This window comes from Theropithecus gelada, chromosome 12 (assembly GCF_003255815.1).
Source record: "Theropithecus gelada isolate Dixy chromosome 12, Tgel_1.0, whole genome shotgun sequence".
In the NCBI taxonomy this organism is placed as follows: Eukaryota; Metazoa; Chordata; class Mammalia; order Primates; family Cercopithecidae; genus Theropithecus; species Theropithecus gelada.
The window spans coordinates 12,546,679-12,566,649 of record NC_037680.1 but is presented as its reverse complement, the minus strand read 5'-3'; the positions used below and the strand labels follow the sequence as shown (position 1 = coordinate 12,566,649).

The following is a 19,971-nucleotide window of genomic DNA, read 5'->3' as shown; positions in this document are numbered from 1 at the left end:
CAAAAAGAGGGACAACTGCCAGCGTCGGTGAGGACGTGGCGGAAGTGGAGCCCTCCTCCATGGCTGTGGGAATGGACCATGGTGCTGCCAGAACTCGGAGTTACCGTTTGCCCCAGCACTTCCAGTCCTTGGTATACACTGCAGGAGGATGGAAACAAACCTCCACACTGAAAGTTGTCCAGGAAGTTCACAGCAGTGTTATTCACAATAGGCAAAATGCAGAAACAACCCACTTGTCCATTAACAGATGAATGGATAAATGTGGTAGATCTATGCAGCAGACTCTCATTCAGCCCCCAAGAAGGAATGAAGCGCTGTTATACTCGCTCCAACATAGATGAACCTCAAATGTTATGAAGGAAGTCACAAAAGGTCACATGTTGTGTGATTGTTTATATAAAATATCAATAGGCAAATCCATAGAGGCCGGAAGGAGGGTACGGCTCGTCAGCGTGGGGAGGAGGGGGAGTGAATGCTACAGAGGGCATGGGGTTTCTGAGATAACACAAATTGACGAATATACTAAAAACCACCCAGTCACATAGGGTGAACTTTATGGTATGTGAATTATCTCAGAAAAAAGAAAATGAAAATATGCTGCCCCAAGCTCTCCAGCCCCATGCCGTGGAGGTGACCTTGTCTGTCTTCATCTTTGCAGACTCCTCATCGACATGGTGCCGAGGGTGAGGCAGACACGTCACTACGAGATGTTTGAGTGAAGGGGGCCAGCGTCCGCATGAGACCGAGATGAGAGGTTTCCACATAGGCAAAGGGTGCCAATATTTAACTGAACATCTGGTTTCTTTTTGGAAGTTTTCTTTCACATGGTTTGTCATTACAAGACAAGGTCTGCCCAGCCAGGTGGATCTACCTTGCCCCCATCACCTGCCGCCCCCATCAAACATGTTAGGACAATGCCCGTGGGGGGACCTGCTTCCCCGTCTCCAGCTGGGACTGGCGTTTTCAATTCTCTGGAGTGTGATGGTTTTCACGGGTAGGATGAGACCTTTGGCAGAGAGGTCTCCGGTGGTGCTCTGAGCCTGCGCTGCATAGGACTGAGCAGACCCACCTCCTCCAGCTTGGGTGGCCCCGCCACTCCTGGTTCCAAGTATCTCCTCTCCTGGCAGGTCTTAAGGGAAGATTGTACCCCTCACCCTTTACATACCCAGAATCATCAGTATGTCACTTCCTAATTTCTATCAGTGTATCTCATTAGTTTCATACTGTTTTACTAATCTTAAATCTAAACAGATTTGCTCAAAAGGAGACCATTCTATTTTTTAAAGTACTTAGTGATATATGTATAAGCTTTGCATGGACGAATTAAATAAGCACATGACCCTTTCTTGTACATTCAGAACCTGAACATCCATGTGAAAACTGGATCCATTTTTGAGAGATGTGAAAGTTTATTTGTAATAAATAATTAGAATCTATCCGTATATGCATATATCTATATGCTGTGTTAAGTGGTAATGGTACATTACAGTCTGTGGAGATGGTTCGCTCCCTCTGTAAGGAACAAGACGTTCTCAGCTGATGTCACGGTAGGTTTAGATTCTGTAGTGTTCCCCAACCTGTACCGTTCTGTACCTCTCACACCGCTGCTTGCCCAGGCAGTAGTGGCTGACCAATAAAGACCTTTACCTGTTTTGTATGGTACGGGAAGGCAATCTTTGGGAGCTGTCACCATGCGGCACCAACACATGGGGAGGTTTTCCACTGTGGCTGAAGGATGTGGGAGGGGGCGCTTGTGCCTAGGGGGACTGAGCGTGGAGACCCTGATGGACTGTGGTGCAGGCTGCCCTCTCTGACCACTCAGGTAGGGGCCGCACACTCACCTGGCACCTGGAGCTGAGGGACAGCTGCGCCCAGGCCTTGTTCCAGCTGTGGGGTCCTGTCGGCCCTCCATGCTGGTGAAGGGAAGGGAGTTTGTTCTGTGAGGTCATGGAACCTTGGTCCAGTACCATGCTTTCAGGTGGCTTCTCCAGCAGTACTGAGGAATATGTCAATGGATGTTAATACGTAACATGAACTAAAGCAAGTTTGGGAAGTGTAGGATCCTTTGTTTCTCTTCCGCTGGTTTTCTCGTGTCTACTATACATCATGGAAGCACAGGGAGGGGAAGCTACACTGGTCGCGTTGCCTAAACGCAGGTACTTGGCTTTCCCTTGTGTTCTAACATGCTATGTGAACTGCCTGGGGTCTCTGTTTTGGGCAGTAGCCAGGAAGCCCGCCAGCTTCAGAGGCCATGCAGATGAGGGCCAATGTCACCTGCAGACAAACTGTTGGGTGGGGCATGGACTAGACCTTCCCTGTCTCCAAGGCATCTGCCTAACCAACTGCTCATGGCTCACTGCTTCCTGGCTCAAAAGCTGCTCTTGAGGGAGAAATCGATTCCAGGTCCAATGGACGCTGGTGCTCAGCCCCTTATAGGGCCATTAGCTCATTCTTAAAGATTTTTCTCAAAATCTTAGCAGTTCACTTTCTAATTGACTTTCCTTCTGGGGGAAGGCAGCGCAAGGAGAGTGCCCTAACATGCGCAGTGGTGGATGTGATATGAGGGAAAGAATACACAGTAGTAAAACCTTCCCCTTTCCACTCCTTACATACACCTTCCTGTCTTCCTAGCAGCAGTTTCAACAGTGTGCTGCAAACCGTGAAAGGCAGCTGGGGGAAGTTGTGTGTTGGGGATGTGCCTAGACAGCAGCTCAGCTTTGTTCTGGAGGTGACCCTGCATGCACCCGCCCCCCAAAAATCACTTCCACCTGTCACACAAGAAAAGTTTATTGAAAAATAAAGTTCTCCCTAGTTTTCTCTACAACAGTGGAAAACAAAGCAGTGCTCTCTATGCCAGTACAGTACATTTGGACAGCGACACCTTGTTTGCAGAACCCTGCATTACTTAACCCCAGAAGTGAACGATAGAAAATGGCTGTAACCAGGATCTGTTTGAAGACACAGATGCAAATGGCCATTAGCTTAAAGACATCAAGGTTGTGACAGCAACTGCAGTGGAAGGGACGTCACCATCTCCTTTGGCATCAACTATTATGCTATTAAAACTTGGGTAGGACAGTGAGCAAAATGCTTCCCAAGTTTGCTCCCTCTCAGCTTTGGCAGACATGAAGCTGCTCTGAGGTTCCTGACCTACTGTCCTGAGAGGCATTTAGACCTCCAGCACCACAGATCGTTTGAGCACCACCCCTTCCCCGCCATCCTCCATCAATCAACAGTGGCCCTGCCCACCACATAAGCATAGGGTTCTCCAGCTGTGGGGTCAGGGTGGCAGCGAGGGAGTATTTTAAGGCTCCACAAAATCTGGGCTAGAGAGATGCTTTGCAGATGGGAAATTGCAATCACTTCATCCATAGGACGAGACTGCTGATTTGGCTGAAGAGAATCCAAAGGAATTTGAAAAAGACACCAAACTCCAGCAAATTCCAACCTGTAGTCTATCCAGAGTTGTGCCAAGACAGGGCAGGAGATAAAACTTTCAATCCACTGGGGAAGTAAGAGGCCAAATCCTCTCCCAAAACAAAAAGCAAACCAATCTTTAGGTGATTTGGGAAAACATCATTCAGTCATGAGCAGCCTCTAGGAGCTGTTCTGGGAGGTCAAAATCCCTGCCCTGTTGCCCCCAGCTGGCAGGGTGGGGTTGGTTTTCTCTGGCATGAGGCCAGGGAATAACCTTTAATTTGATGGATACATGCAGAGCTAACCAGCCTGGGAGTCCCATCCCTGAGGACAGGAGGGGCCACCCCAGCCTGTAGGGGCGGCAAAGGGACCTGCCTGGGGAATGCGTAAGTTCGACTGGTCCCCCTTAACGCAGAAAAGCCTCCCTTACTGCATTCAAAAGAATACTGTTAACTTTGACTCAAGGGGTGCAGTCTGCCAGATAACCCATTTTAATTTCTAGCTCAAAAATGTTCCTTGAGAAAAACCCTTGGAATGTTCTGAAAGACATCAGTGGGGTAAGGTCCGGTATGTTGCTAGCCAAAGGTCACCTTTACCCTTTCCAGCTGGAGTTCATAAATTCTTGCAGCCTTATTTCCTTGAGGGCTGAAGTCTGGCATATTTTCAAACCAGTGCCTTCAAGAATACAGTAAAATCCCAACCAGCAGGGTAGGCCGAGAACTGGGCTACTCTAAACCAGTAATTCCTACAATATTCAATCAACTTGGAATCATGTTTTCATGTAGGTATTTTTGAATCAATAGGAAGGGAATGAGCTCAGCTCTTTCTCAAGTTTTAGGAAATACTAATAACAATATTTAACATTTACTAGGGCTTACTATGTGCCAAGCACTGTGCTAAACACTGAATCCTCACAAAACCCTAAGTGCTATAAGAAAGCTAGGGTGATTTTTTTTCTGCATTCCAGACTCTACAACTAATTTGGTCTTTTGCTATAAAAACTTGGTCTCCCACTTTTTGTTGAAGCCAACAAGAATCACAGGAACTCACCCTCAGCTTCATGAAACTCTCAGCTTCCTAAATGAGCATGAATCTATTTATGTCCATCTGTCTACTCACATGAAGATGCTCTGCAGCCCCACAGGGATGGATGGGGTTAGAATAAAGCCAATATGGAAATGACAATACTTTTAAATAAATAAAATAATCCAGGCTTAGGATAGTAACACATACAACAGAGCCTGTCGTTAACAAAATAGATTTTTTTTTTTTTTTTAAATCAAGAATTTTTGGCCAGAGGTGAGGGTGGCAATGTCTAATTATATACACAAGCTAGGTAAACCACCTTGGAGAAATGGGGTGGCCACCGGGGTCTGCTCTAAAAGGCACGTACCTACCTATAGACATATAGTTTCAGTCCAACACGTCATACTGATGTCAACCCTGCCAGTGAGTTGAACTGGCTTTGGGGAAGCTCATTATTCACCTTCATTAAGTCTTGCATTCACTAAAGAAACAAAAAAGGTGCACGTTCTTTCCCTGTCATGATGCTGAAGTATTTCTTCTCCAAGCAGGGCCTTGAACTTTGTGGATGCACCTGCTCACATGCTTCTGCCTCAGCCACACCTCAGCAAGTGCGTGGGTGGCAGGGAACACAGGCCGGTTGACACACTGGCAACCAGCAGTCCTAAGGTAGACCGAAAGGTATGGCAGAATCCAGCCCTTTCTTGAGGTTCTCAAGGCTTCACACCCTCCGCTGCGGGTGGAAGTGCACATGCATACACGCTATGGCCTGGCGGGGTGGCTGCAGGGAGCTTCTGGTGTCCAGCCTGAACAGCTACAGTGACTCAAGAACATGTCCTGTCTCCTAGCTGGAGGAGTCTGCTATTGCCCTTCAACAGCATCCAGAGTCCAAAAACTAACCCCAAAGAAAAGTGAAAAGGCACATCAAGGAAACAAATATCACCAAAGATACTAATATCTCCAAATGCACAACAAACACACAAAAAAGCAAACTGTAATGAGCAGTGACAAAAACCCAGTCCAAGCAAAAATGAAAAAAAGCATCTCCATTTATACATGTGCAAATCAAACTGCGTACACCAAATAAATGAGGTGTTTACTGGCATTCAAAGAAGTCTTTTTACTCCTCAAAGTATTTACCTTTCAATGGAAAGCTTTCTCTTTTAGTAAATTAGATGTTTTCTCTCAAGTTTTTTAAGAGCTTAGGATCACAATGGGGAAAATAATCCAAAAAAACAGGCAAGACATTATAGCGCAGAAAAACATGAATCATAACTTAGGATTTCTCTCCCCATGGAACTGTTATCAGCTATAAATCGGTTTAGGATTCTATCAAGATCAGCAGTGGCAAAACCTCCACAGGCTCCCAGCCCACAGTCAGGGGCACCTTCCTCTCCTCTTCCACGCAGGGCAGATGGAAGCCCCCTCCCCAGTTTCCTCTTCAGGATCACTGACCAGACCTGGGTCAAGTCTGAGGAGGCCTGGGAGTCAGAACACATTCAGGGGTCACTGACTCTTCAGATAATGCCCTAAACAATTGGAGTGTGGGCCTGTTTGCTCCCAGAACAGCTGCCCTGCCGGTGGAACTCCGGCACGCTTCCAGCCAACACTGGACTGGGGGCACGAAAGAGGGACTTTTTTTTTTAGATGGAGTCTCGCTCTGTCGCCCAGGCTGGAGTGCAGTGGCGCGATCTCGGCTCACTGCAAGCTCCGCCTCCTGGGTTCACGCCATTCTCCTGCCTCAGCCTCCCGAGTAGCTGGGATCTCCTGACCGCGTGATCTGCGCGCCTCGGCCTCCCAAAGTGCTGGGATTACAAGCGTGAGCCACTGCACCCGGACGAAAGAGGGATTTTTAAACGGCAGAAAGGTGCTCTTCTGGGCTGCCTGACCCAGGCGGGGGGTGGGAGTCGTGACTTGGAGAAGGGGAAGGTAGGGAGGCCTTGAACTTAGGGACAGTCAGCAAATGATCCCTGCAGCTTTTGGAACACAAGGCAGGGCTAAGGTTACTTTTCAGCTTCCTTGCTTAAGTAGCAGTGGCTAAGTGGGTTAAACTTTGCTCCGCCTACAGGCTCCCCCTGTTGGTCAGATGCTTGCATTGACATCGTCAGTGTTCAGTGCTCCTGGAAGAGCCCAGGAGAGGGCGGCACTGGCCCAGGGGTTGCAGGGCTGGAACTCTAGCAAATTCCCACACCCTAGGGTACAGCCAAGATGCCCATTCACAAGGAAAAAGTTCTTCCTCACAGCAAGGATGCCAGTCATCTGCCCTCCTATTGCAGGAAACTGCCCTTGCTTTAAGCTTAAAGAAATGCACAGGCTCGTGTACACACACACACACACACACACACACACACACACTCACCAAGGTTTCCTTTGGACTTCTGCCCTTCTTCCTAGGCCCAAGCAGAGGCTTTTCTCAGCCAGGTCTGGAGGCGTCCCTGTGATGATGCTCAGGGCAGAGGCCTCCCCATGGTACTCTCCCTGGCAGATGTTCTTAGGGGCCACCTAAGGAGTGGAGGCGGCCCCGGGTACCCCCCTCTCTCCTCCATTCTCTTAGACTGGAGGTACGATTCAGACCCACTGAGCCCCTGGGATCTCAGTGGGCCTAAGAAAAAAGGCTGGCTGCACATTTGTGTAGCAACTGAGAAAGAAGCAGAATGTAACTTTCCAGACTTAAAGGCCCCACACTTACTCTAGTCCTCATGAAGTAGAATTCTTCCTTTCTCTCACATCTGAAAGCCACCAGCCATTAAGCCTTGCCCATCACTTCTGCCCAGCAGAGGGCTCCACCGGGCTGCCCTCTGTTAGCAGGCAGGGTGCTTGGAAGCCCTGGCGCGGAGCACATCATTGAGCGACTGAAGTGCCCAGCAGGGGCCAAGTGGATGATGCCAACTGCTCACATTAGGCAGAAGGGGGCTCACTCGCATCAGCATGGAGATGTCAGGGGCTTTCCAGAAACTTACAGACTTGTACAGAACATGGCAGCAATGATTTGGTGGGGTGGGGACTTACACAAAGGCAGAGCATGGGGGGTCCAGGGTTTGGAAGGTGAGGTCCAGTGTGTCTGACCAGGTCAACCTGCTAACTGATTATTCAACAAGTCAGAGTGATCCTGCCTGAAGGAAAAGCCAGCACCAGATTCCCTCCTTTGCGAGCTACACCCTCAGGGAAGCAGCCAGGACAGGGCACTGCATTCATCCTGAGCTGCCCCTGCTTCCCCAGCAGACATCAAGAGCCCCCTTCCCTGGACTTTGGTGCCATCAGAGGGGACACAACACAAGCCCACCTGTCAGGAGCCCAGCTCCGGTCGTGCTACACGTTCTTAAGGACCAAGTTCACTCCTGTCCACATCTTGGCTCAAAGACAATCCTCTCCAAGTCCATGAGCAGTGTGTGTCCTTCATCTCTACTTTCCTCCTCATAGTGGGGCTGGAGGGAGGGTGAGTTTACCAGAAACTCCAAAATCCCTCAATCCCATATTTCTTTCCCAAAGGGATTCTAAAATAAATTATGGCCAAGGTATGTGTCTGGTCATGGGGAGATGGAGGAAAGGGGCCTCATCTCCTTTTTAGTCCCTGGCTGGGCTCTCTGGACAATACAGGCACGTCCCCCCGACTGAAGCAGCCCATGCTCTAGGTGCCATCTATGACAATGCCCTGGGGAGTTCGGCTGTGCTTCCAAAACAAAAGTTTCTTTTGCTCTGCTGCCATCCGTTTTGAGCTGCCAAGTCCCCATGGCTGTCCCTGAACACGCCACCAGTCCCATGGCACATGGTCTGTCTCATGCACCCTGCCCAAAGCAGACAGAATAGTATAGTGAAGGTGGATGATTAACAGTGGAAATAAAAGAAGCCTGTGATCAATCCCTCCTCTCCCTCCCGTGGTCCCCTCCCTCCCACCCGAATAAATAAGTTAATGGGTTTAGGAATGTTCCCATTCAAAGTTCTTTCCCATCAGCTCAATTCCTTCTGTTTTGCTTTAAAGGACTCTTGAGACTTTCTTTTGCCCTGGAGCAGCTGCAGTGACAGTCTTCCCACAGTTGCTCCTTGAGAAACAGAAATGACATTGTGCCAGGGACAAGCCAGGCTCCTGGCCTGACATATGCTCTCGTTTTGTTTTGGTGAAGACTCCACTGGGTTGCTCGGAGTGCAGCAAGGGCAATACCACATCAGAACCTTCTACCAAAAAGTTCAGGCTCTTGCCAGAGTCCCTGGATTACTTCTGTCCCTGGCCCTGCCTGATGGGGCTGGGGCCACTGTCTTCCCCAGCAGCATGGTGCAGGGCTGAGCAGGTAGCTGCTATAGGCAGTCTTTGCAGAGAGCCACCTGGCCCTTGATGAAGTCCCGGCAGGGGCAGACCCTCTGGTGCCTGGGGTGGGCGCCTGCACAGCTGAAGAGCAGGAGATCACCTTGAAACACACAGTGCTTATTCTTGGGGTCAAAGGAGGGCACCAGGATGTCCTTGGCCAGCTCTGAGCTTTGGCAGGTTACCTTGTACCTGAAGAGGAAGAGAAAGGCACAAGGGTTGGTGATGAAGGGACAAAGCCTGTCCTCGTCACTGGCCCTGTGAGCCCCCATCTTGAGGCATGGTGGGATGTTCAGTTGTCTTGTCCTGCTTTAGAAATGAAATGGTGCCCACCCTCTGCATCTGCAATCCTCCACCTCTAGGCATCTAGACTCAGGAAGGCATGTGTGCACCAGGGAGTGTGTGCAGGGGTGTGTGTTTGAGGCTGCTCAGTGAAGCTTTGTCTGCAATGGAGAAAAACTGGAAACAACCCAAATACTCACCAAGCAGGAAATGGCCAAATAAATCATGGCCCTTCTGTGCTTTTAGAGTTCCCTGCAGCCATTAAAAAAGAATGAGGGAGAAGAGAGGAGCAGGAGAGTCATCCTGGGGAAAGGTGAGTCCCAGAATGGGAAGCACAGAGCAATCAGCCCGCGGTGTGCACATAAGAGGTGAAGGCTGCAAGTTGAGACAGCTACATGCCAATGCCTTAGCAATGGCTGCTTCCAAGAAGTGAGAATGGGGCAAAGCTAAGCATTATTTACATGTTTTTTTTTTTTTAAGTATGTTTAACTTTTTAATTAAAGGCTTAAAAAAATTCCCGTTATATGGCCTTAGCCTCTTGCTGGAAAGCAATCAGACAGAAGGTGCTGTCCCAGGGCATCGCCTCCCTGGGTCTTTGCAGCCACCCTTCAGCCATGGCAATGGTAACCCCAGTTACAGCAGGTGAACTGAGGCTTCAGGATGTGCAGAGAAGGCCTGAATGCAGGCCCTGTCTCCCCAGTCCTGCACTCTTGCTCCTCTGCCATCTTCTCCCAACAGCTGAGTGGTCTCAGGCTGTGGAGCCTGGTGGCTTTGCTTCCTTTGGCTGGGACCACTGCTTGGGGGGGCCAAGGATATTCTGATGTTTCCATTCCCAACAGTTTTGGCCTCTTATCTCATATCTTTCCCTGCAACTTGGGATGATTGCCCCCATCCACCTTGGTTCCTGAAGGAGGCAGTGGCCTCACCGGGTGTCCTGCATGAATGCTAGGTGGGAACCCATGCTGTACCTGAGATCAGAGAAGGTGGTGTCGGGGGCCGGGCAGACCTGGGTTTGAGTCCTGGCTTTGTCTCTTAGGAGCTGTGTGGCCCTGGACAAATGAGTAAGCCACTCTGTGGCTCAGATTCCCTTCCATAGAACGGGGATAAATAATCCTTTACTGCAGGAATTTAGTGCTTCTACAGCATATGGCAGAGTCAAGCTCTAAGTAAGTCGATAAATGGCAGCTATCATTATTGTTAGGATCGTGGTCACCGTCATCATCACCCTGCCTTGGCACACACCGGATGGACTATACCACCTCCCCTCTTGCTTGACCAGTGGTATGAATTTACACACCAACCATTTCTGTTTCACTTGGTTCATGGAAGTCTCATTTTTCTGCTGACATGGAGGGGATGAAGATGGGGAGCTTGAGGTTTCTCGTTGCCTCAGAGAAGCTTCCAGATGGGCTTGTACGTGTATGTATGCATATGTGTACATGAGCATGTGTGTAGAGCATGTTTATGTACTTGTGTGTATTTGTGTGCGTGCATGTGTATGCCTGTGTATGTGTGTGTAAAGCATCGTTTTCTCTTGTACTCCTGCCCTGTCTTTCTCTAGCTAACCAACTGCCTGGGGCCTTCCTTCCCTTGCCAACATTAATCCTGCGATTCCCTGCACATCTGCTGGGGCTTCTGGTGAGATCTCCCAGGCTGTTAGCCTGGCTCCTGCTCAGTTGCAGCTGAAGCCCCAACTGCTTCTGGAACTCAGCATGTCACTGGTGCTCGGGCCTCCCTCCCCCAGAGCCTGCGGCGCCTCCTGCACATGTGAACTGCACCAGGAGCCCAGGCCTGCTCAGGAGAGCAGGACTCTCTTCTCTTGCTCCCACAGTCACCAGGAGAGTGCTGCAACTACCCTAAATACGCCACCACCCCTGCTCTTGATGCCAGCTGGGAGGTGGTGATGCCCAGGGAGTTAAGGTCATGAATCATGAAGGGAGAGGGCAGGAAGTCGATTTTTATGGATTTCCTAAAAGGAAAAATGAGTCAGAGACTTGCAGCTACCAGGTCCTTCCTTCACAGAATTTCTCAACCGGACAACAAGAAGAAAAATATCTGGAACTCAATTCTGAATGACAAGTTTACATATGGAACATGGCCTTGGGATACAGGTTTATACTTATGACCTTTTTTTTAGGTGAATTACAGCAGCTGCTGTGGCTTTACTTAAACCATCTGCCGGCACACTGCTAACCAGAGCACAGGAATCCCTATGGCGACTCTCAGACCCCATGGCGAGGCGTGTAATTGTCAGGAGCCATGAAAAACCCTCCTGCCCGCTCCCTGGGTCACCTGGACTCAGGCTCTAGGCCACCATCTCCCAGGGCAGAAGCACACATGTGTGTGTGTGTGTCTGTGAGCAGGATTCAGCTAAGGCTGCAGCAGCAGAAGCCTGCCTGGGGTGATGCACAGAGACCACCGCAGACTGCTCAAGCAGCAGACACTTCACCAGGCCACAGGTACCTGACACCAGGCAGCTCCTCGAGGGTTCAACTGGTGGATGCGGCGCTGTGGAATGCAGGGCTCTAACCAACTCCCTGGCCCCAGTGTCTTCTAAGCTCCCTTCTAAGCTCTCCCTTTTACTGGCATGCATGTGCCCGTCCTACAGCCCTGAGCAGTCAGGAAGGTGACTCCATTATCCTTGTGAGCAAAGGTCATCAGTGAGGAAAAGCAGCTTTCCCCAGTCGCTAGAGCACATGGAGACCAAACAGCCTCTGCAGCCCAGGATCGTCAGTCCCTAGGTGGTCCTTGCCTTTCCATGGGGTGCATGGTGCTGTGTCTGCCTCTCTGTCCCTGCAATGTCTGTCTCACAAACACCCACATCCTCCTGCTCAGAGACCCCACCGCAGTGTGCCATCTTCCTTTCTTCCTAGTATCTTACAGGATGGGAGTTAAAGTTTCTGGGCCCATCAGGTCTCAGTTTACAATTTATAGCTCTTGAAGAATAAGAAGAGGCAAAGCCCCCTCCAGTGGGGCTGGTCACACTTCCTCACCTGAAGTCAGGCAATGAGCTGAGAAGTCACCAGTCCCTTCCTGACACAGACCTATAATACACAGGACAGGATGCACTGGACAGGAGGCGAGTGCTGCTGTCTCACCTGCTGCTCCTGCCCCTCCCTCCTGCCCCTTCCCTAGAGTGCCTTCCCTCCCTCAGCCCCCTCTCAAGAGGGCTCTGTTCCTTCTGGCTCTGCCTCGCCAGGCCCCACCTGGCAAAGACTCCACTGGGATGCTCTCAGTGCAGCAGGAGCAATACCAAATCAGAACCTTCTACCAAAAAGTTCAGGGTCTTGCCAGAGTCCCTGGATGACTTCTACCCTTGGCTCTGCCTGATGGGGCTGGGGCCACTGTCTTCCCCAGCAACATGGTGCGGGGCTGAGCAGGTGGCCTACGAAGGGTCACCTTCCCTCTCTCAGGTAACAAAGCACTCACAGTCTAGACCGTACTGCTTATAATTCTTCGCATAGAGCAACCCCAGTTGCCAGTAATTTAACATTTTAGAAGAAACAACTTTAAGAGGTAGCAAAATTACAAACTGGGCAGGAACACATGGCCCTGTGTATGGAACTGAGGTCCTCTCCACTGGGCCACACTGGAATGGACCCTGGCACTTCCTAGAGCCTCCATCTTCCAGTCCCTACCCCAGTCTGGGAGGAGACTTGTCCAGAGGATATGGGTCGCACGTGAATCATGCGTGCTCTGTGGTGGCCTCTTTAGCGCTTAACTGCGCCCTTGCACCCTGCAGGCACAAGAACCCGAGGCTGGTTTCCTGAATGGCCCTGATTCAAGACAACACAGGACACTCCAAAGGGTTCCCCTGATGTGACATACTAAAGTCATACTATGGAGTGAGGACAGGTGGTTCTTAAACGCTATGGATACCCAAAGACTGAAAAAGGAACTTAAGCTTAGCTCAAAGCAGGCTCCAAGTTGGAGATACAAAGGCACTACTAGCTTGCAGGAACTGCTAATTGCTAATTGGCTATGAATATGGATGGGCCGGATCACCTCCACACTGAGCAGGCACTCAATAGACTGCCAGATAGCTGGGGTTTTATAACATTATCAGTATTTACAAATGCATGAACAAGTTATTCAGCAGGGTTCTTATGTTCAGAGAATTAATTTCAGATGGCTTTATTGCAAAATTAGCATTCATTCCAGCCTCCTGCTAAGCCCTGATCTCTACAGTGGGGTAGGGGGTGGGGTTGGGGTCAAGTGATCCCATGGCACAGGGCCTGGCCTCAGGACAGTCCCATGCCAAGCCCTTTTGCTCCCATGAATTCTGCATGGATATGGAGGTGGGGAGGGGCCAGGGCTGGGGTTGGCTTATCCCTCTTGGCTCAGTGGCCTCGGGCCTACTCCACTGCCCAAAGCTCTCTGGAAGAAAGGAGTGTTTTACTCTGTCTTTGGCAAGGGCTGTTCATTGTCTTACCCATCACCTAGGACATCCCCATTTTACAGATGAGAAAACTAGCAGAAGCGAGGGAAGTGGCCATTTGCTCTTTCTCCTTCCTGCCTTCCCTGACCTGGACCCTGGCCTGGAGGTGGCCTGCCTTTGTAGGGCCCCGTGCTACTTCTAGCCAGACCCTAAGCAGAGTCCCTGGGCCAAGAGCCCTGACTCCTGCCTGGCCAGGAAGGAAGCCGTGCTGTTCAGGAGTCCCATTTGGTCCCATTGCCAGGATGCCGCTTCTCATATCTCTTCTTAAAGAAGTGGGCTTATGCAGGCAGTCCCTAGTCTGTAAATAGTGAATTCTGACTTCTGATGCAGAGAGACTCAGGGTTCTCAAGAAGCCACCTTGCTCCAAGAGCTATATGCAAAAGGAGCGAGTGGAAAGCCCCTCAGAATCCTACAATTCAAGATTTGCGCTGTGGAACTGGAAGCTTCTGGTACCATCACAGGCTTTCCAGACATCCCGGACCACCACCCCCTCCCTAAAGCTTGCCTGGTGGCAGAGCAGGGTGCTGCCCCGAGTCCCCACTTTTGGCCTATGCTTTTGTTTTCATGGTGTAATCAGGGCAGCTTCTGTGCCTGGGTCTTCTCATAAAAAGAACAGGAAAAAAATAGCATCACCAGGGCTGAGTACGGTGGCTCACACTTGTAACCCCAGCATTTTGGGAGGCCTAGTGGGGTAGATCACCTAAGGCCAGGAGTTTGAGACCAGCCTGGCCAACATGGTAAAACCCTGTCTCTACTAAAAATACAAAAATTAGCTGGGCATGGTGGTGTGCAGTTATAGTCCCAGCTATTTGGCAGGCGGAGGTATGAGAATTGCTTGAACCCGGGAGGTGGAGGTTACAGTGAGCCAAGTTCACGCCACTGCACTCCAGCCTAGGCAAAAGAGAGAGAGACCCTGTCTCAAAAAAAAAAAAAAAAAAAAAAGGCATAGCTCACACCCCTACTCATGACAGCTTCCCTGCAGCAGGCAGGACAGAAGAGGCCACACACTCTCCCTACAAAGGGTTTTACACCACATTTACGGATAAGACGACTCACAGGAAACAGGCCAACTCAGACCGTGGTGCACAAATAACAACAGTGGCCAACAGCACTAACAGGCGTGAAGCCAGAATAGGGACAGGTGAGCCCTGAGCCCCAGGTCCACTCCACTTCCTAAACATCCTCTTCAAGCCTGGAATGGTATACCTGCTAGACTGAATATCTGGAGTTGGGACAGCAGGGTCTTATTATTTCTGGGCTAGTCTCTTGGAGAAAACACCTAATCATAGCTACTAAGGTGGTGGGTGGGTGGGGAGGCTAGAAAATTATGCAATATGTGGACCATGGTGGGGTGTGATAAACATGGAGAGAATGGATTCAGGCCTGTCAAGGGTCATGGTTGAGAGGTCAGTAGAAACCTCAGATGGAAATTTGGGAACTGCAAATGCCCAACTGAAAATGTCAATGCAAAGGGAAAGGAAAGGCGCCACTAAGTAATGTAAGCACAAGGTAAGAAATTCAAGGAAGGCGCCTCCCCTGTGCAGCCCTGCGCCAGCATTCCCAGTGGCGCACTCACCTCATTACCAAGGGACCCCGCAGACTCAGGTCTGCTGGGGCCTGAGATGTACCATGTGTCAGTGACCTAGAAGAAACTGCAAAAGAGAACAGGCCGCAGGAGAAGGCTGCTCTTGGAAATTGTTGTGGGCAGTTTTGTGCCAGCTCCTTCTCCATGTTTCTCATTCCTTTCTGACTCCAGGGTTGAACAATGTCACTAGCCACCAGCCCCTTGCACTGCTCAGAGTCTGCTGGGGGCCTGGCTGCCAGCAGGGGTCTGAAGAGCTGATCCATCTACGCCTGTGACTCCACCTCTACTTCCACTGTTCTTGGGGTCAACATTAGCAAGCTGAACACCTCCCACAATCTTCAAACCCAGATACAGTTTTATTTATGCAAATACAACACCCCCATTCCAATTCTAAACACATCATCACGCCAGGTGACTTCATCTCACCCAACAGGAACAGTAACAACACTGGGCTAACTCTCAGGGGATCCTGCTGCAACATACTCCCCTCCCACACCTTATCCCCACAGCCCAGTAGCTTGGAAGTGGAAACCTGTACCTCTCACCTGACTACCCCACAAGGCCAGATGGAGTCTAGGGGCTGAGCCCCCATCCCCACCCCCACCCCAGGGCACTTACTTCAGCATGTCCTTGTCCTTGTTGAGGTGCTGGAAGAAAGAGGGCTCGCAGATGAGCTGGCTCTCCTGGCACACCTGCTTGCAGGACTGCCCGGGCTCAGCAAGCTTGACCTGCAGGGCACTGAGGGGCGGCCACATCACTTGCCCATGGCAGAAGTCCTAGAACGACAATGAAGCCATCAGCCACAGCGCCAAGGATACAGCTGGGGATCCCCAGCTCTTCCAACCACCCTGGCAATGGGAGGCGGCACACTGGGAGAGCACAGGGACGGGGAAGAGTTGGGAGCCACATGGATGGGCTGGATTGGGGCTCAGCTGGAATATACCTTCAGGCCAGATCTTGACCTCTCTAACCACCAGCTTACTCAACCTCAAGATGGGGACCAAGAGCACTGCCTTCCACAAAGGGCTCCAGGATGAGAGGTCATACTTGTGATGAGCTTGGCACCACGCCTGCCCATGAAGGGTGGCTATTCTCAATCATCACCATCGACACTTTGAAGCCAGGCTATTTAGAGCCTCTGCTCTTCAAGGCCCATCTTCAGACAAGCCTCCACCAGCTGGTCTGTTCCCTTCTCTGATTCCAAATGCACTATGTCTACCCTATCTTGGCAGTTACCTAATATGACACTGTTTCATGAGCGCTACTTTTATCTCAATGGCAAGGTTCTGACGCTCTGAGGTGAAGATCATGCCCAGGAAGACTGCAGACACTTCTGATACCACCTCATATCGTGCTATGTCCTCGGTAGGGACTTAGTGCTGGTTGGTTGAAAACAAGTACAGTAAGTCCTCACTTAGTGTCGTGAATAGTCTCTCAGAAACTGCAACGTTAAGCGAAATGACAACATAAACCAATTTTACAACAGGCTAATTGATATTAATAAAGAGTTAAGTTTCTATGGCACATTTCTTGTCAAAAAACATCACCGAACTTCTAAATAAAGACCCAAAACACTTCTAATATTAAACATTGAAACAAATGTGAGCTATACATACATTTAAGAAAGACAAATGTAAGTAAGATAAATTATTTACTCAATTTTTGGTGAATCAGTGAGTAACAGCAGTTGTAGTGGTGGTGGGTTCAATCGAGTAATACACATTCGCGAAGTGAAAATTGTAAGGCGTGCCTCCTCCCACCTGGTAATTCACTATCAATCAATCACTAACATGCACCGCAATCAGGCCTGCCTCCACCAGCTGGTCTGTTCCCTTCTCTCTGATTTCTTGCATGTGTATGATTATCGTAGACTTTATGAAGCTTTTATTGTACAATAATTTGTATCGATTCATTTGTTTTCGAACCCTGTTATTCCAGCTCAGGGTCGAGGGTGGCTGGAGCCTATACCAGCAGCTCAGGGTGCCAGGCGGGAAGCAGCCCTGGACGGAACACGGTTCCATCTCAGGGTGCATTCACATACACCCCCACTCACTCATGCTGGGACCATGTAGACACGCCAATTCACCTCAGGTGCCCAGCTGGGGGATGTGAGAGAAAATCAGAGTCCTTGAAGAACACCCACGAAGACACAGGGAGAATGGGCCGACTCCACACAGACAGTGGGCCCGGCCAGGAATCAACTTTCTTCATTCGCAACATTATAGCAAAATGACATTATTTGAGGATCTTCTGTACAACATTTCATATATTCAAGAACTGGAGAAATAGTCTAAGTAGCATATGATAGGATGAGCAGGAATATGGCACCCCCTACCAGGAACATGTATTAAGTGCTCCGAGTTGGGCAGAGCCAGTTGACCCTGGGATCTAGAGGGAGTAGAGGAAACCAGCAGGTCTAAGGAGGACTCGGGGGTTAGGAGAGGGTTGGAGGACTGCCCCTGAGAAGTAACATGGAGTACCAGCACCAGGAGTGGTAAGGAAATGTACTTTTCAATGTGTGTCCTTCTGGAGTATCCTACTTTTTCTCACATTTCCTTTCCAGATCTGTGTGGAGGAGTTGATCAGTAATCTCGGGGCCCAGGGCTCCTAGCACTGGTGCAGGCGGAGGAAATGTTTCTGCCCCTCCCTTGTCTGTCATGTAGAATGCCACCACAGGGATATGAGGGTCTCATGCTACCAAGCGGGTCCCTTGGCATGGAGGTGGGTGTAGCACCAGAACAGAGGCTGGCCCAGAGCTGCATCCAGAGGGCATACTGTTGCCATTTTTCTTTTTTTTAACCTTGTGCTTGTATATATACTTTTTTGAGACAGAGTCTTGTGCTGTTACCCAGGCTGGAGTACAGTGGCACAATCTCTGTTTCCTGCCACCTCCGCCTCCTGGGTTCACGCAATTCTCCTGCCTCAGCTTCCCGAGTAGCTGGAACTACAGGTGTGCACCACCACACCCAGCTAATTTTTGTATTTTTAGTAGAGACGAGGTTTTGCCTTGTTGGCCAGGCTGGTCTTGAACTCCTGACCTCAGGTGATCTGCCCACCTTGACCTCCCAAAGTGCTGGGATTACAGGTGTGAGCCACCGTGCCCGGCCTTGTGTTACTTTCAATGAGCCAAAAGACAGCTAGAAAGAACAACGCAAAACCCACCCAAGGCTCTGTGGGCAGCTGGCCTTGAGAGCACATCCTGCCTCTTGCTTTTACCAGCTATGTAACCTTTGAGCCTTGAAGAGCAGAGGCTCTAAATAGTCTGGTTGCAAATTGTCGATGGTGATGATTGAGAATAGCCACCTATTTGGGCAAAATACCTAACAGTCTGAAGACTTAGTTTCCTCATCAGAAACTAAGATGATGATACTGATGATTTCTTAGGGTTATTGCTTCTTCCTATCTCCTTGAAGGAGGAAATGCTGAGAAAGGCATTGCCAGCTGAGAACGGCAACTGTAGGTTACTACTGGGTTACTTGGTGCTAGCTTCTCTTATAGTCTCCTTAAATCAAGGATCCTGATTCCACCAAGGCAGGCAAACCCACTGCTGCCCTCCACTCATGTGTTCCTATGATAAGCGGACTCGACTACTCCAGCCTGAGTGAGTTTTGGTGGTTAATGAGCAAAATGCTTCACCAAAGTGTTGGCAGGAGACCTAGAACTTGGATTCCTATCAGCTGCAAACAGAATTCCAGGAAGGTCTAATCATTCAGAGATGAAAAGAAACACATTGGATTATTGAGGGATATTAGGATGCAGCTTACTCTTCTGAAAATGATGCACAGTGGGTGAATGGGTAAGCAGAGTGTCCCAGGACCCATACAGCCATGGGCACCACCAGAGACAGACAACTGGACAGGAAGGCCCTCAAATGACTCCTTATATTCATGGTGATTTTGAGCACAATCCAGGCCCCTGTTAAGCCTGGATTGTGGCAAGATAACTTGAGTCTGAATGCTGCTACTAAGGCTGACAGCGTGACTGCACAGACTTGTGGGACCCTGAATGGGGACACAGTGATCACTGGTGGCTGTTGCTTTCTTAGGTGACAGGAAACCTACTGGCTAGCCTTTGACACTCTGCCAATCCCATCGGGACAGTTGTCATCAGACAGGAAGAATGAAAGCACACAGTGATCAATGGAGTTACTGATGATCAGAGCTGAGTGAGGACATGGGCATTTGGAAAAGGTAAAGTGTTTTTTGGTTGTTTTTCTGGTTGGCTAATGCAAGCAACCTTGTTTATATAGTTTGAATATCCCTTATCTGAAATGCTTAGGATGAGAAGTGTTTGGATTTTTTCAGATTTTGGAATATTTACATATAATAAGCTATCTTTGGGATGAGAGTCAAATCTCAACATAAAATTCATTTATGTTTCATATAGATCTTAAACATGGAGGCTAAAGGTAATTTTATACAATATTTTAAATACATTTGTGCATTAAACAAAGTTAAAGTACTATGATGTGTGAAATGTTCCATGGTAGTGTCATATTGGTACTCAAAAAGTTTCAGATCTTGGAGCATTTTGGATTTTCAGATTAGGGATACTCAATCTGTAATTCTTTTTTTTTTGAGACAGAGTCTCGCTGTGTCGCCCAGGCTGGAGTATAGTGGCATGATCTTTGTTCACTGCAACCTCCCTCTCCCAGGTTCAAGCAGTTTTCCTGCCTCAGTCTCCTGAGTACCTGGGATTACAGGTGCATGCCATCACGCCCAGCTAATTTTTGTATTTTTAGTAAAGACAGGGTTTTGCCATGTTGGCCAGGCTGATCTTGAACTCCTACCCTCAGGGGATTCGCTTGCCTCGGCCTCCCAAAGTGCAGGGATTACAGATGTGAGCCACCATGCCAGCCCGCTCAACCTGTAATTCTTTTTTTTTTTTTTTTTTTTTTTTTTTTTTTTTTTGGGGGGTGTGGTTTTT

The 19,971-nt window shown here is 49.4% G+C and overlaps 2 protein-coding genes across 2 annotated transcripts in view; one reads left to right on the top strand and one right to left on the bottom strand.

Annotated features, from left to right (window-relative positions):
* Window positions 1–1,660, top strand: part of TMEM163 (transmembrane protein 163) — a 261,536-nt gene extending 259,876 nt beyond the window's left edge. The window contains exon 8 of the mRNA XM_025404662.1: window positions 659–1,660. Coding sequence (XP_025260447.1) covers window positions 659–719 — 61 coding nt within the window. The 3' untranslated portion in view covers window positions 720–1,660. The remainder of the gene's footprint in view (window positions 1–658) is intronic.
* Window positions 1,661–8,360: 6,700 nt separating this feature from the next.
* MGAT5 (alpha-1,6-mannosylglycoprotein 6-beta-N-acetylglucosaminyltransferase) overlaps window positions 8,361–19,971 on the bottom strand; it is a 327,486-nt gene continuing 315,875 nt past the window's right edge. The window contains exons 16-17 of the mRNA XM_025405318.1: window positions 15,664–15,821; window positions 8,361–8,932 (exon numbers count right to left, since the gene is read on the bottom strand). Of these exons, the coding sequence (XP_025261103.1) occupies window positions 8,734–8,932; window positions 15,664–15,821 (357 nt within the window). The 3' untranslated portion in view covers window positions 8,361–8,733. The remainder of the gene's footprint in view (window positions 8,933–15,663; window positions 15,822–19,971) is intronic.